We start from the raw sequence: 12,657 nt of genomic DNA, 5'->3' as shown, positions 1-12,657 counted from the left end.
TTCAAATTATCTTTCCGACTAAAACCTTTTCCACAATAGGCGCAGGTATGCGATCTGTCACCTGAATGAGTAAGCAAGTGATTTTTCAAATTACCTTTCTGAATAAAACTCTTACCACAATAGGTGCAGGTATGCGATCTCTCACCTGTATGAGTAAGCAAGTGTTTTTTCAAATTACATTTCTGAATAAAACTCTTACCACAATAGATGCAGGTATGCGATCTCTCACCTGTATGAGTAAGCAAGTGGCCTTTCAATGCACTTTTCGTAATAAAATCTTTTCCACAATAGGTGCAGGTATGCGATCTTTCCCAATTATGAGTAAGCAAGTGAATTTTCAAATTACTTTTCTGAATATAACCCTTTCCACAATAGGAGCAGGTATGCGGTCTTTCCCCTGTATGAATAAACATGTGGGTCTTTAAATGGTTTTTAGAGGTAAACGTTTTGAGACACTGTGGGCAAGTCGTTGGACTTGCACCTTTATGTGTAACCCTACTAGTCTTTAACACACGTTTTGTAGTACACGTCTCTCCACATATAATAGGAGTTTCTGTTGTTTCGACTGTATGTGTTACGGCTTTATTTACGAATATAGATTCTACAGTGTGCTCTGTCCCATCAATTGGATATCCGCTTAAGGAACATCTGGTATCATTTGGCACCTTAATTAATGAAGCGGACCTTTGACTATCGATTTCCACACTCGAATGGTTTACAGAAGTATGTAATGTCAATTCGAAATGTTGGTCAAGTGTTTGTGTATTTTTGTACCCACTCCAAACCTCGCCATGCGATCTAAAAAATATAAAATATACTTTTACGTGTGACAGAAAAATCAATTGCTGAATACGAGACATTGACTGGATACTATTCTTCGTAACAAAGACGAAGAAAATAGTGTTACAACGATGGTAAAGAAATTAGACACATTGCTGGTTAATAAATTATTTGAGTAATATAACAATTACACGCTGATATCGAAATAATATACTGTGCTTTAATTACTAAGGTGATCAGGGTGAAATTAACTATAAAGGAAAATAAAATATCACTGTGAGATAATTAGTTGGATAGGTGCGGTAAAAGTACCTTTTCGCTTTATCAACACGTCACTCTTACGTAAGAGTATTTCAACTTCAGTAAGACAGAATAAATGCACATGACAATTTTCATTGTATCATTATTACCCTGATTTCTGATGTACTGAAATCCCGTGAGAGTTTTCTTTCCTTGACCGATTACAATCTCCTACAAAAACCTTTCCAGCACCAGATTGCCTTTAGTTTCCAAACATTTTGAACTAAGAATGTGCAAGATACTTAACCGTACCACTACTTACAAGGCTAAAATGTGCAAGTACGATACTACCCATCAGATAACAGAATTCATTAAGGAAATGCTGACGTTAATTTTCAACAAAGACGCTATTTCTGAAAGCGTACTGATCGGCAAGTATTTCATGAACACAAAGATATTCATCCTCGTAATGAAACCACCACGAGAAATCATGCATCTATTTTTTTATAAAAGTAATAAAATAATGCCTGTAGTTCCACTAATAATAAAGTAATAATGCCTGTAGTTCCACTTTAGAAGATGGTGGAGCCTGTCCAAGACAGCTAATCACTGGATCTTGTGCTGTTTCCTATGAGCACCTTCACGTTCTTTGCCGCGTTCTGATCACGTTTGTCGGGAGACTTGAGGTCCCAATTATCAGCCCCGTTTGATTTCCGAATGAAAGAGCAAAGTTGCAATTAATCTTAAAAGGCGTAAAGCTAGAAATTCCTGTTACTTCCCATAGAGGCTGACAATTGCAACTGACATTTGACGCCTGCGTCTTGAATTGACCAGTGCTCAAGTGTCATGTCCACTTTGAAAAATTAACGGAGGTCCTGCTGAGTAACTGATCCGTAAGAAGCCTGTAATTGTAACTGACACTATTATATTATTTTTGAATTAACGATACTCTTTGATGAGTTTGTCCATTTCTGTTCCATTACTGTGCCTAGTTTGACGTGAATCATGGAGTATTAATCACATTGCAGAACTCGTCCCCTGATAATAAAGCTTGGACTACTGCAACCCTTTAATCCTACGTGGGCAAATCTTTTCAACTTTAATGAATTTAGGCTCGGATCGTTCCAATCCGATAGTTAAAAGTCGAACTACAAGCGACACATCCATTGAGGCTAGAATTGTGTCTAAGCAATTTAAAATGAATGAAATCTTAAGTTTACGTTCCACTGTTATGCCGGCTAGGCTAAAGGAGATGTTGATTATGACAAACGAATGAAATATTGGAATGAAGAAAATGGGAGGAAACGGTCGAATCCCGAGAAAACCCACGAACACGGTGTTTGTTCACCTCCGAGTTCACCTGGCACGAGCTAGGATCAAATTCGGGACCCCACGCACCAGAGGTGAATGCTCTACTACTAAGCCACCGCGGCCCGCTCTAAGCAAATTGAGAGCTAATGAACTAGCGCGATGTGTGTTACAATTATAGCTCTCTCTCCAGAAAATTTTAGTGTCATTTAGCTCTCTCCCATCTACTACTGACAATTTCATTCGTCTAAAAGGTATTTTTCATAAAGGCCTTTTTTTTGGCTTAACGTGAGAAAGAAGTATGATGCACCAAAGACTGAACACATAGCGCAGAAATCAATTTAGTTCAGACTGCAATGCGATAACACTCCCTTATAAGAATTCCTTCAATTAACAGGGTGTTCCCATAAGACATCGTCCTCCGTATTTCAATATTTGCATTAACTCTCAAAACAGTTACGAAGTATATTCCGGCTCTTAAGTCCCGCAAGGATTACGTTCAAGATATTGTCACTTGTAACTGTTTCAGGTATCTTGGCTACTCGCAGGACGGCATGAGTTTAAATAATTTTCTTGCTGATCGTATCATACATGTCTTTTTTAAATAAATACTCTTTCCTTCTTCAAAATGTTTCCCTGTTGAACCAGACAATTATTTTGATGACTAGCAACTTGTATGCTAATATGGCCCGAATTAAGGGTATAATAAATTATCATGACTCATGGTACACACTTAATAAACTCTAAGACATAAATGTACTCGCTGTATTTCATATCATCATGGAAGGGTTCTAGGTGTAATATTTTTGATTCGATGGAAATTATACGACGGTCCTATAGCTCAATCATTCGAACTTTCATTTCAGATGGAACAACATCGAACAACTTATCAAAATTTCAAAAGCTACTGAGATACTTTGTACATTTCTGGTCCAACGATTTCTGTTTAAGTAAAAAAGTAAGAGCATCATGTTATTATTTATTTTACAAACTTTTCACAAATTACAATTTATTATGTGAATTATGTCTCTTTCCCTGAAGTTCCACTCTGCGTAGTAACCATTTTCGAAAGGCTTCATGGCTATATGTCATATTTATGAACTATACGTCAGATGTCGACATTCCGTTATGAGAGCCTCAACGCAAATAAATTTTCGTAGATTTTTTGCATGCTTGACATATGTTTGAACTTGTCCAATATAAACGTTGAAGCCACACAGATAATGGTCGATTACCATCATACGCAATCCAGCAATAAAGTAACAAGGAATGTATTGAAATATTAAGAAAATTATTATAACTTTATTGCGTGTTATACGAACGGCACCAGGAAGAAGCATTTTGTTCGCTATTCTTTCGGCATGCGAAAAGAAAGCACGAAATTTGGCATGTACCTACGTGTTCGGTATTTCCTTACAACCCACGTGTTTTATGCAAACCTTATTTTGTATTTTATTCTTAACTAATTTTGCATTAATGTGTTTTAGAAAACTTGTTTTGATATATTAGAATTGTTAGCGATTGCTGACCAACCGAAGAAGTAACGTACAGCCAAGAAGTTAAATCTTGCCTTAAACTCCAATCAATCAACCAATTCAAAAATGGAATTATTCAAGCAAAAATCCATACATGAAAAAAAGTCGAAACTACAATAGTATGGCCCGTTCTACCTACAGTTGAACATATCATATACTGTTTCCACTTGGGATGATACCGAAAATGTATGGTTGTTAACCCTTCCGGACTCAGGTGGAGAGACACACACACAGGTGCGTCACTTTTCTATTCCGTTCCTTTGTTGACACTCATTAATATATCGGGATAATTTTTTCCAATTATGGTTGGACACTTTACCATAGTTTTTCTTTTTCTTCTGAGTGGCCTAAAATTTCAGCTCAAATTTAAAAGTTTGTGTATTTTCGCATTTTCTTTTACCTTTGCCCTACATAACGTACCACAGAAACTTTTAATAGGATAATTAGGGAAAACAAACTTGAGGTTTACAGTAGACGTTGTTCTATAAGTGGAAAGATAATTTATTCTTTTTTGCTAGAATGAAATTTTTTAATGACATTCTTAGTTTATTAGATATAGTCATGATACTTCTAGGATATATTAGTGGTGTACCAAAGTTTATTTTAAGATACGATAGGCGTGTCTAGTATTAGTGCTTCCAATCACAAAATTATTTGATTTCAAGTGTAAAAATCGGAAAATATCTCACTTTTCCTTCTAGAATATCTTTCTTGTTAGCGACATTGGAAAAAGCGTACCAGTATCTGAAAGCCTCGTTTCTGGTAAACACAATGCAGCATACAATGTTTCAAGAGGACAGTTAGGGAAGCTGCAGCACATGTTTAACTCTTGATTTTTCATTCTGAGACGAAAAAAGTGTACAAATATTCTGGGTATAATGAGAAAGAGACCATTTCTTCCTCTTTTTATAAGACAGCAAGCGACTTCAGATTTTCCATGTACCTTGTCAACATACAAAAAAAATTTTTTTTTTTTGACTTCCACCATATGGGAACAGTGGAGTCAGTTACAAAAAATCTTGAAATCCCTTAGGGAATTTTTCGTAAATTTTCACTCCTATATTTCTCTCACTGCCAACACCGCAATGTAAATTACACCAAAAAATAGACACACACCCCTTCTAAATCACACTAATCGGGTAAAAAGTTTCTCAGCAATAAGTCACTAACTGAAAATGTAGGAATACGCCGAAAATGATCTGGGTCCGAAAGGGTTAACTTAATTACACTACTGCACAGTGGGCAAGGAACTTCGAAAACTGCGAAAAGGAGAAGTCGTGTTTTAATGTTTATGGAACTTGGTATGCATAAGTATAGAAGGTTGCTCAGTACAAATTTTATACTAAAAGGGAAAATGGTGAACAAACTTCATATATCTATCTATCTATCTGTATATATATATATATATATATATATATATATATATATATATATATATGTGTGTGTGTGTGTGTGTGTGTGTGCGTGTGTGTAATATCAGTATAGATATTTAAGAACAAGCGGATGTGAAACTAGCAACAAGTGAAATCATACTTGCTATACACTATTATGCTTCGAAACGTCACAAACTATCGCAGTCACTTTATTCTACGACCTATATCACTTGACAGTTTGTGTTTTTTGTGCTGATTGTCTTCGTATTTCGGGTTACTCACCTATTTCCCAGCTTGATTCTTTTTAGAATATGTTGTCTGATTTCCCGTGCCCCATATTTTATATTTTCATTTCACATCATAGAATTCACATTGCTCATCACTGTATTAACCTCAAGGTTGAATGAAAAGGAAGGTGGTAAAATAGATACATAGGTACTATATGGCTATTTATTTAGAATCAAACTCAATCCTCGTTGCACGCACGTGTGGCTTCAGGAGAGAAAGAACTTCCCGACGGCGCTTTCTTCTGTTTCGCTGAGACATGCATGGCCTGTCGTATGGTGGAAGTTAGGGGATCAGGTGTCACAAACAATCGGAACATAACATTTTCTACTGCCTTTCCTTTGGAACACTTACGTGAGTAATGCTCTTGGTACTGTTTAATGTGCTCCCGGTATTGCTGATGTACTACCGGACCTCATCGAACATTTGTCCTATTGGAAGCAAAACATGGACGGTGATACAGTGGCCATGAGGGAGAATCTTGTGAACTGATTATGGCATGTAGAATAACAGGTAATTTGCAAAATACAATTTCTGGATATCATTTGCACAGCTTTTGAATCTGCCTCCCGCGATATCCAGTCCTGAAGATAACGCTTGCAGTAACACAGAGCACTTTTCGATGAATTTCGTGTGTAGTCCTATTATCGTAGCTACAGTTTCCGCAATGTGAAAAAACCTTCCAGCCATGTTAAGTTCTTTTCATGTGCCACTGCCGCCCGGCTTTGGCTACTCAAGTATGAGACCTAACTTAAGCTTTTAATTTCTTTTATATGTCTGACTTCCTTTCTTTGCGCTTTTCTGATTTTCTTTCCCAACTTGCCATTTCTTTATATCTAGTCGTCAGGCCACATAAAGGAGCCACTCCAGGAACGTAATAAATACATATAATGCAAAAAGTCTAAATATGAAGTAGTCGGGATTTTTAGGATTGCTGATGGAGGTCTTCTAACTGTCTATATCTTTAAGTTCTGTGACGCATAAAGAACAAGTTTGTGTAGACTTTTGCGTGGTCATACCGTTGCTGATTTGCCGCCTAGAACCGTCCAATTAATCCTTTGTTTCACTTGAAACGCCATGTATTCAACGTCAGACTCTTACCTGAATCGTACGGCATTGCAGTGTGTCTTTCAGATTGTGTCCAGAACTTACAAATCTTGTTAGCTGCAGTTGAACTTGCTAGATTTCTTGTAGTACTTTTGACTTGTCAAGTTCTCTTTTTCTTTGCACTTTATTGCGGATGCCTAAACAAGAGTGTTTTCACTCTTGGCTGACTGAATTGCCTGTCTTTCTTCTCTTTAATCTTTCAATGCTTTCTACTAAGTCTTCTTTGCGAGTTTGACTTTTGCCGAGGTGGATGGCTATAGTTCACTGTCACCCAGATTAATATCAGTCCTCACCCATTTCGCATAATTTCTCTCTACCTTATCGTACTCGAGATTGCATTTGTCGAGGTTATGGAACATCGGATAGGAAAAGGTGACTACTGCTTTTTGGTCATTGCTACATTACATCCCTCTACCTAATATTTCATCTTCCACGAAGCTCAGAAGCTGCTGCTTGTTGGCTTCTCTGTTCTCTTCTGCATTCCTCAGGAAGTCAAATGGCTTTCCATTAGTTATATTATGTGGTGCTGCTTTGAAAAGAGATCAAACCAGATATTAATATGGTGTATTTTGGTTACAAATTTTCACAAACCATCCACTCTAAATATACGCTTACAATTTAAACAGTCAAAAATGATTCACTGCTTCTGAAACATAAATAATTCAAGTATCACACTGCGAAAATCTCAGTCTTCTATCCGCTTTTTCCGGACTAAAAACCTACGAAACCACAAAAAATGTATTTTTCTTCGTGACTGACAACCTACTTCTCCATAAGCATCCATAATCGACAAATTACATATAATGTCAAAACTAGATATGTATCGTTGAATTAAAATATACACATATAGATAAACAATAGTTACTCATCGGTGTATATGACGCTAATGTCCATAAAAATATCGCGAAATTAACTTTTCTAACAGAAAAAATACATAGAACATTTGCAAAGTTTTGTTTTGGCTTTCACTCCTGATCAAAACAGTGAACATATGTCAGTAACACTGACAGCTGTATACGATTGGGAACTTCCTGGATGATATGCGTTAGGTGATAGACCCTTTGACGAACTTTCATTTTTGAGGTTTTCGTCATGTTTTCGGGGTTCTTGGCCTACTGTGCAGTGCCAGCGGAACTTCAATGTGAAAAACACTTATATTAGACCTTTCTTTCGGACAACCCTGATATATCAGTGTCTGGAAAAATAAAAATTTATTGTTTTATATTGAAGAAATAAATGTTAATACTTAACAAAGAAATACAATATATTTTATATATATATATATATATATATATATATATATATATATATATATATATATATATATAATTTTCAGTATTTTCAAATTTGATATATTTCGAAATTACCTTTGACTATAAGTTTCCCCTTCTCTATCTTCAATTCCATCCTCAAATGGCGACAAATCAGCTGATTTTACAGATGAGGCAAGCCTATCAATTTTTAATTCGTCAACGAAATCGGTTAAATATGTGTTATCATCACTGGTTTCTGGCTCAGGCTTCACTGCGGGTAATAATCCCGAAGTTGGAGATGTAACGTCCTGATGTGTTATCAGACTCTCATTTTGAACTACTGTCAGCTTGGCTTCTTTGTTATCCGTGAATAGCACACAATTTTCATCAACTGGATTTCCATTAAAACGTTTGCTTTTTTCAGCCACGTGCACAATTTCCGATAGCATAGAAATTAATTCACATGTAAGTTTATGTTCATCTTCCATTGTGACAATTCCAACATCTACTTGCTAACAATCAGCTAAAGGACATGAACTAATTAGAAGGTGACTGTAAATTAAACGGTGTTTCCAGGTAAAAGTTACTCATTCCTACAAAAATAATACAGAAAATATTTATCAGAGAGACTGGAAAGATAAAAAAATAATACGGAATCGAAAGTTGTATATACAATCAACGAAAAACGAAAATTTTTATCTCATATCTGCCTAACTACATCAAATTGGCATTAGTACTTATGAATGAATGTGTAGTAATAACAGAGGTATATTCACACGCAATGCATCTAAGTGCCTAGTAGTTTGAGTACGATTGACGCAGACAACAAATCTATATACATCTTAGAAGTCTTGTAATATATATAGAAAATGCCCACACTCTTTACTTTCTGCAGGTTTATAGTCCCTTCGCGTATTATATTCTCCTTTAGATCTCACTATCTTTTCGCGCGGTTATTCTACAATTTTTCGTGGTATTTCATGTTAGCAGATACAATTCTGACCTTGTATGATCAATGTACTAGTTCTTGTACATTTCACGCCTGAAACGAATAATATGTCGATTCTGAAAGACTGTATTAGTTTTACTGCAGAATATTTTTTGTTATTAGAAAAATAACACACGGATTTGTTCAGCTGATAAAGTCTTAAGAACATAACTGTAATTTAAAAGTTATAAAAATGTTACACGTCTCCCTAAAACGAAAATGTTAATAGATAAATAAATAGGTCGCTAAATCAATACTGAAATCAAAAGCTGCAGTGGATTTCTATCACTTCTGGCTTTAACAGATAGTAAAGGATACAGAAAATGTATTTTTGGAATGTTTATGTCATTTAGAAAATTACTTTACGATATCTGTTGAATTTTTACTTCTACAGTGATGAACAAGAGTTAGTAATGGTCAGTTTCTATCAATTACATTTTGAATTACTGCCTCCTTACCCAAACTTATATGTTTTATCTTTTAGCCCTTTGCGTTCTTGATAAATGTGATGATACAAGTACTCCTTGAGATTTATTTCGTCTCTTGGACGGACGGACACAGAGATAAGGTGAATGAGTGAAAGAGTTTCCCTAAACAAATCTACTGAACAAGATTTGTTCATAATTATAGTATTTTTGTGAACAGAATAAAAGTTAGGCCCAGTATCTGTAATGAACACTCAAAATAAAATCTATATGGGGAAAGTTATAGGCGACACGTTTTTGGAGAGGGTAAACACTGGCATCCCCCGTTAATGTACATAGTAGAAAAAGTAAAAGCTTTAACAAATTTTAAATAACAATTTTCTCAAACCTATAGAAAAGAAAAAAATGCTAAGATTATTGGTTTCCTTAGTGCTTGGGAAATCTTCGGATAGAAACGGTGATCAGTTAACTACATTCTGAGCTGTGACTTGTCCTGAAGAAAGAAAAGAAATAAATCATAATATCAGAAACTGTAAACAGAGATCAGCGGAAAAGTACAAAAATAAATAAATACAAGCATAATATGGGATTCGAATACGGTTCAAAAGTTTTGAATAACAAGTGGAGAAAGGAGCTTAAGATATACAGTTACCAAAACAACTCTACATCTATATACCAGTTATACTGATAGCTAAGGAACACCTTAAGGCACTAAACATTATAACCTTAAGCATATTTGGTTTGTCTTTGTTCAGAAAGGGTGTACGTTTCTTCTTTAACTACAAGAGGGACTCGCGGTAGCTCAGTGGTAGAGTTTATCTCTGGTGCCTGGGGTCTTTGGTTCCATCGCGCCTAGTTAACTTTGTGGTGGACAAATATCGTGTATGTTTGGGCTTCTCGGGTCCTTCCATTTCCTCCCACTTTCTTCATTCCACTATTTCATCTATTCCACATCATCACCGAATCCTTTAGCCTAGCCGGCATAAATGTGGGACGTAAAACTTCAAGATTTAATTTTATTTAACTACAAGAATGATCTCTGCATTTGCTGAGGTAGTATCTTGTGTTGAAACTAACATGTCATTAAACAATAAAAAAAAAGGAGATGAATATTTTAAACAACAAACATCAAGGAGGGAAGGAAGTGCTTCGATACTACGAGGTACTCTCTGAGTCTGTTCTTGCCAACTGACAAGTTTAAGGGACTTGGAAAAAGATTACGTACGCAACTATACTTTGAGAACTGTAAAAGAGAACACATAGAGAAGGCGAAGAAAGTAATTGCTTTGCTTTCGTTGTTCAAATAACGATTAGTAACACTCACAGTTTGATAAATAGAACAAAAAGAATGTTTCCATACACAAGTTACACACTCCATAAACTACCATTCGTTTTACACACTTTGTAAATTACGGAGAGAAATAAACGACGAGTTACTAAGAACAAAACACAAGCGAGTGCAGTAGCAAAGAGGAGAGGCTTCGAAAGTGCACGTCGGCGATTTTGCTGAAATTTTGCACATAGATAACAATCCACAGGAAAGCATTTAATCTGAAACGGATCACGGTAACACATAATAGAATTCGAGATAAAGGGAGTTATCTGATTGCTTGAATTAAGACGTAAATGACTTCTTACGCTGCAAGCGAGGTTTCCTTCATTGTATCCATGGCGAAGTCAGAAGAACAAGCGCCTAGTACTCATTATATCGATGGTTCGCGTCTAACCCGGGGTACTTCTTTAGTAAGTTTAAGACTCTCCTGAATATACACAAATCACGCATGGTACCTTCCATTTCAATTCGGGCAAAGCATGTAGTATCACCATCTCAGATCTCGTTGAAACATTTTTATAGCACCTAAACATGTTTTTAAGGGACCCATATTTTTGTTTTGTGAAAAAAATTTCTGCCAAGTAATGGGCCATCAAATATGAGTATAATTTATGAATTGTAGAAAATATGGATAATGGTCAAACTTGGAAACCCACCATTCAGCTATGGAGACAGGCAGAGGTATAATTCTTGTTGTATGTACATAGGGATATAAACAAACTATATTTTATTATACTTTGATTTGCGCATTCGTGTCTTTTTGAACATAAATTAACAAATAAACGCCAGTTTATCTGAAAAGACGAAGTTTGCGAATTTTTTCGAGCACTTCCGGTTCGAAATTTAAAATTCTGTTTTCACGGTTGGTAAGACCAAGTTACCCGCTCTCCGCGAAAAACAATTGTATCGCTTCTGTGTGCAACCGTTTTGTCGCAATAAATTCCAGAAAATGTTAAATTTTCCAAATTGCTATTTTTGTGCGCCATTTTCTCGAAAACACCATATTTTAAAATTTTAAAGTTTTTCCAGATGGTTCAACTTTATATGAATAATAAACACACAAAATACCATTCTCGACCAATGTTTCATGAATAAACTACAGCCTTTTGGAGTTAGCAAAGTTCCGTTAACTTTGATGTCACAGCTGGCAATACTGAAAACAACAAAATTTGAACGATTTGAATATGTTTGTGGTTCACATTCATTAAATGAAGAACAAACGTTTTCCCTGACTTTTTTTATTATTTTGATCAAAAAGGCTCTCTGAAATAATAAAATGAGCCTCTCCCTATTTCTCAGTTTTCTTTAACCGAAGTAATCTGAGGTGGATATTACGATTACAAAACTCACAAATTTTAAGTTCATTTGAAACGGCCATCCAATAAATTCTGATGATCTATAAGAAGCCTGAACTATTACCTCAGTGATTATTTGGAATGCTCCAGATAAAGTCCTACTATATGCGTTGTCATTACAGTGATCGAAAATGGACAAAAATTTAAATCGGAACATTTTCTTAGGCGTTCCATTAAAAAAAAATTACGGACTTTTTAAACAGAATAATCCTAGCATAAAAATGGGCCATTTGAAATTTTATTCGACCAAAGTAGGTAAGTTCGCAATCTGCGAAGGAAGTGTGTTTGTGTATTGTGAAAATTTTAAAAATTAATGAAATGAAATGAAATCTTTAAGTTTAACGTCCCACGCTGATGCCGGTTAGGCTAAATGAGACAGTGATAATGACAGATGAGTGAAATAGTGGAATGAAGAAAGTAGGAGGAAACGGGAGAACCCCGAGAAAACCCACGAGCACGGTGTTTGTCTGCCACAAAGTCCACAAGGCGCGAGCTGGGATCAAACCAGGGACCCCATGCACCAAAGTTGAACGCTCTAACACTGAGCCACCGTGCCTCCTGCAAAGCTTAAGTTAGCTGCTACTGCGTTGCTACAAATCAAAGGTGCAGCCTGTATTGAAGGTGTTATGAGTGACTTATATTCTTTAGTTGTATGATCCGTAGAAAATGACAGCT

At 35.8% G+C, this 12,657-nt stretch overlaps 1 protein-coding gene across 3 annotated transcripts in view; it reads right to left on the bottom strand.

Annotated features, from left to right (window-relative positions):
• The window catches only part of LOC145677025 (uncharacterized), a gene marked incomplete at its 3' end in the record, with an annotated part of 33,705 nt that continues 21,048 nt past the window's right edge, over window positions 1–12,657 (bottom strand). For all 3 annotated transcript variants that reach the window (XM_081747730.1, XM_081747732.1, XM_081747731.1), the window contains 2 exon segments: window positions 1–798; window positions 7,996–8,474. In XM_081747730.1, coding sequence (XP_081603856.1) covers window positions 1–798; window positions 7,996–8,369 — 1,172 coding nt within the window.

The sequence above is a fragment of the Thermobia domestica genome, unplaced genomic scaffold (assembly GCF_964235325.1).
Source record: "Thermobia domestica unplaced genomic scaffold, izTheDome1.hap1.1 HAP1_SCAFFOLD_540, whole genome shotgun sequence".
In the NCBI taxonomy this organism is placed as follows: Eukaryota; Metazoa; Arthropoda; class Insecta; order Zygentoma; family Lepismatidae; genus Thermobia; species Thermobia domestica.
The sequence above is the reverse complement of the archived record's forward strand: the minus strand, read 5'-3'. Positions and strand labels throughout refer to the sequence as shown.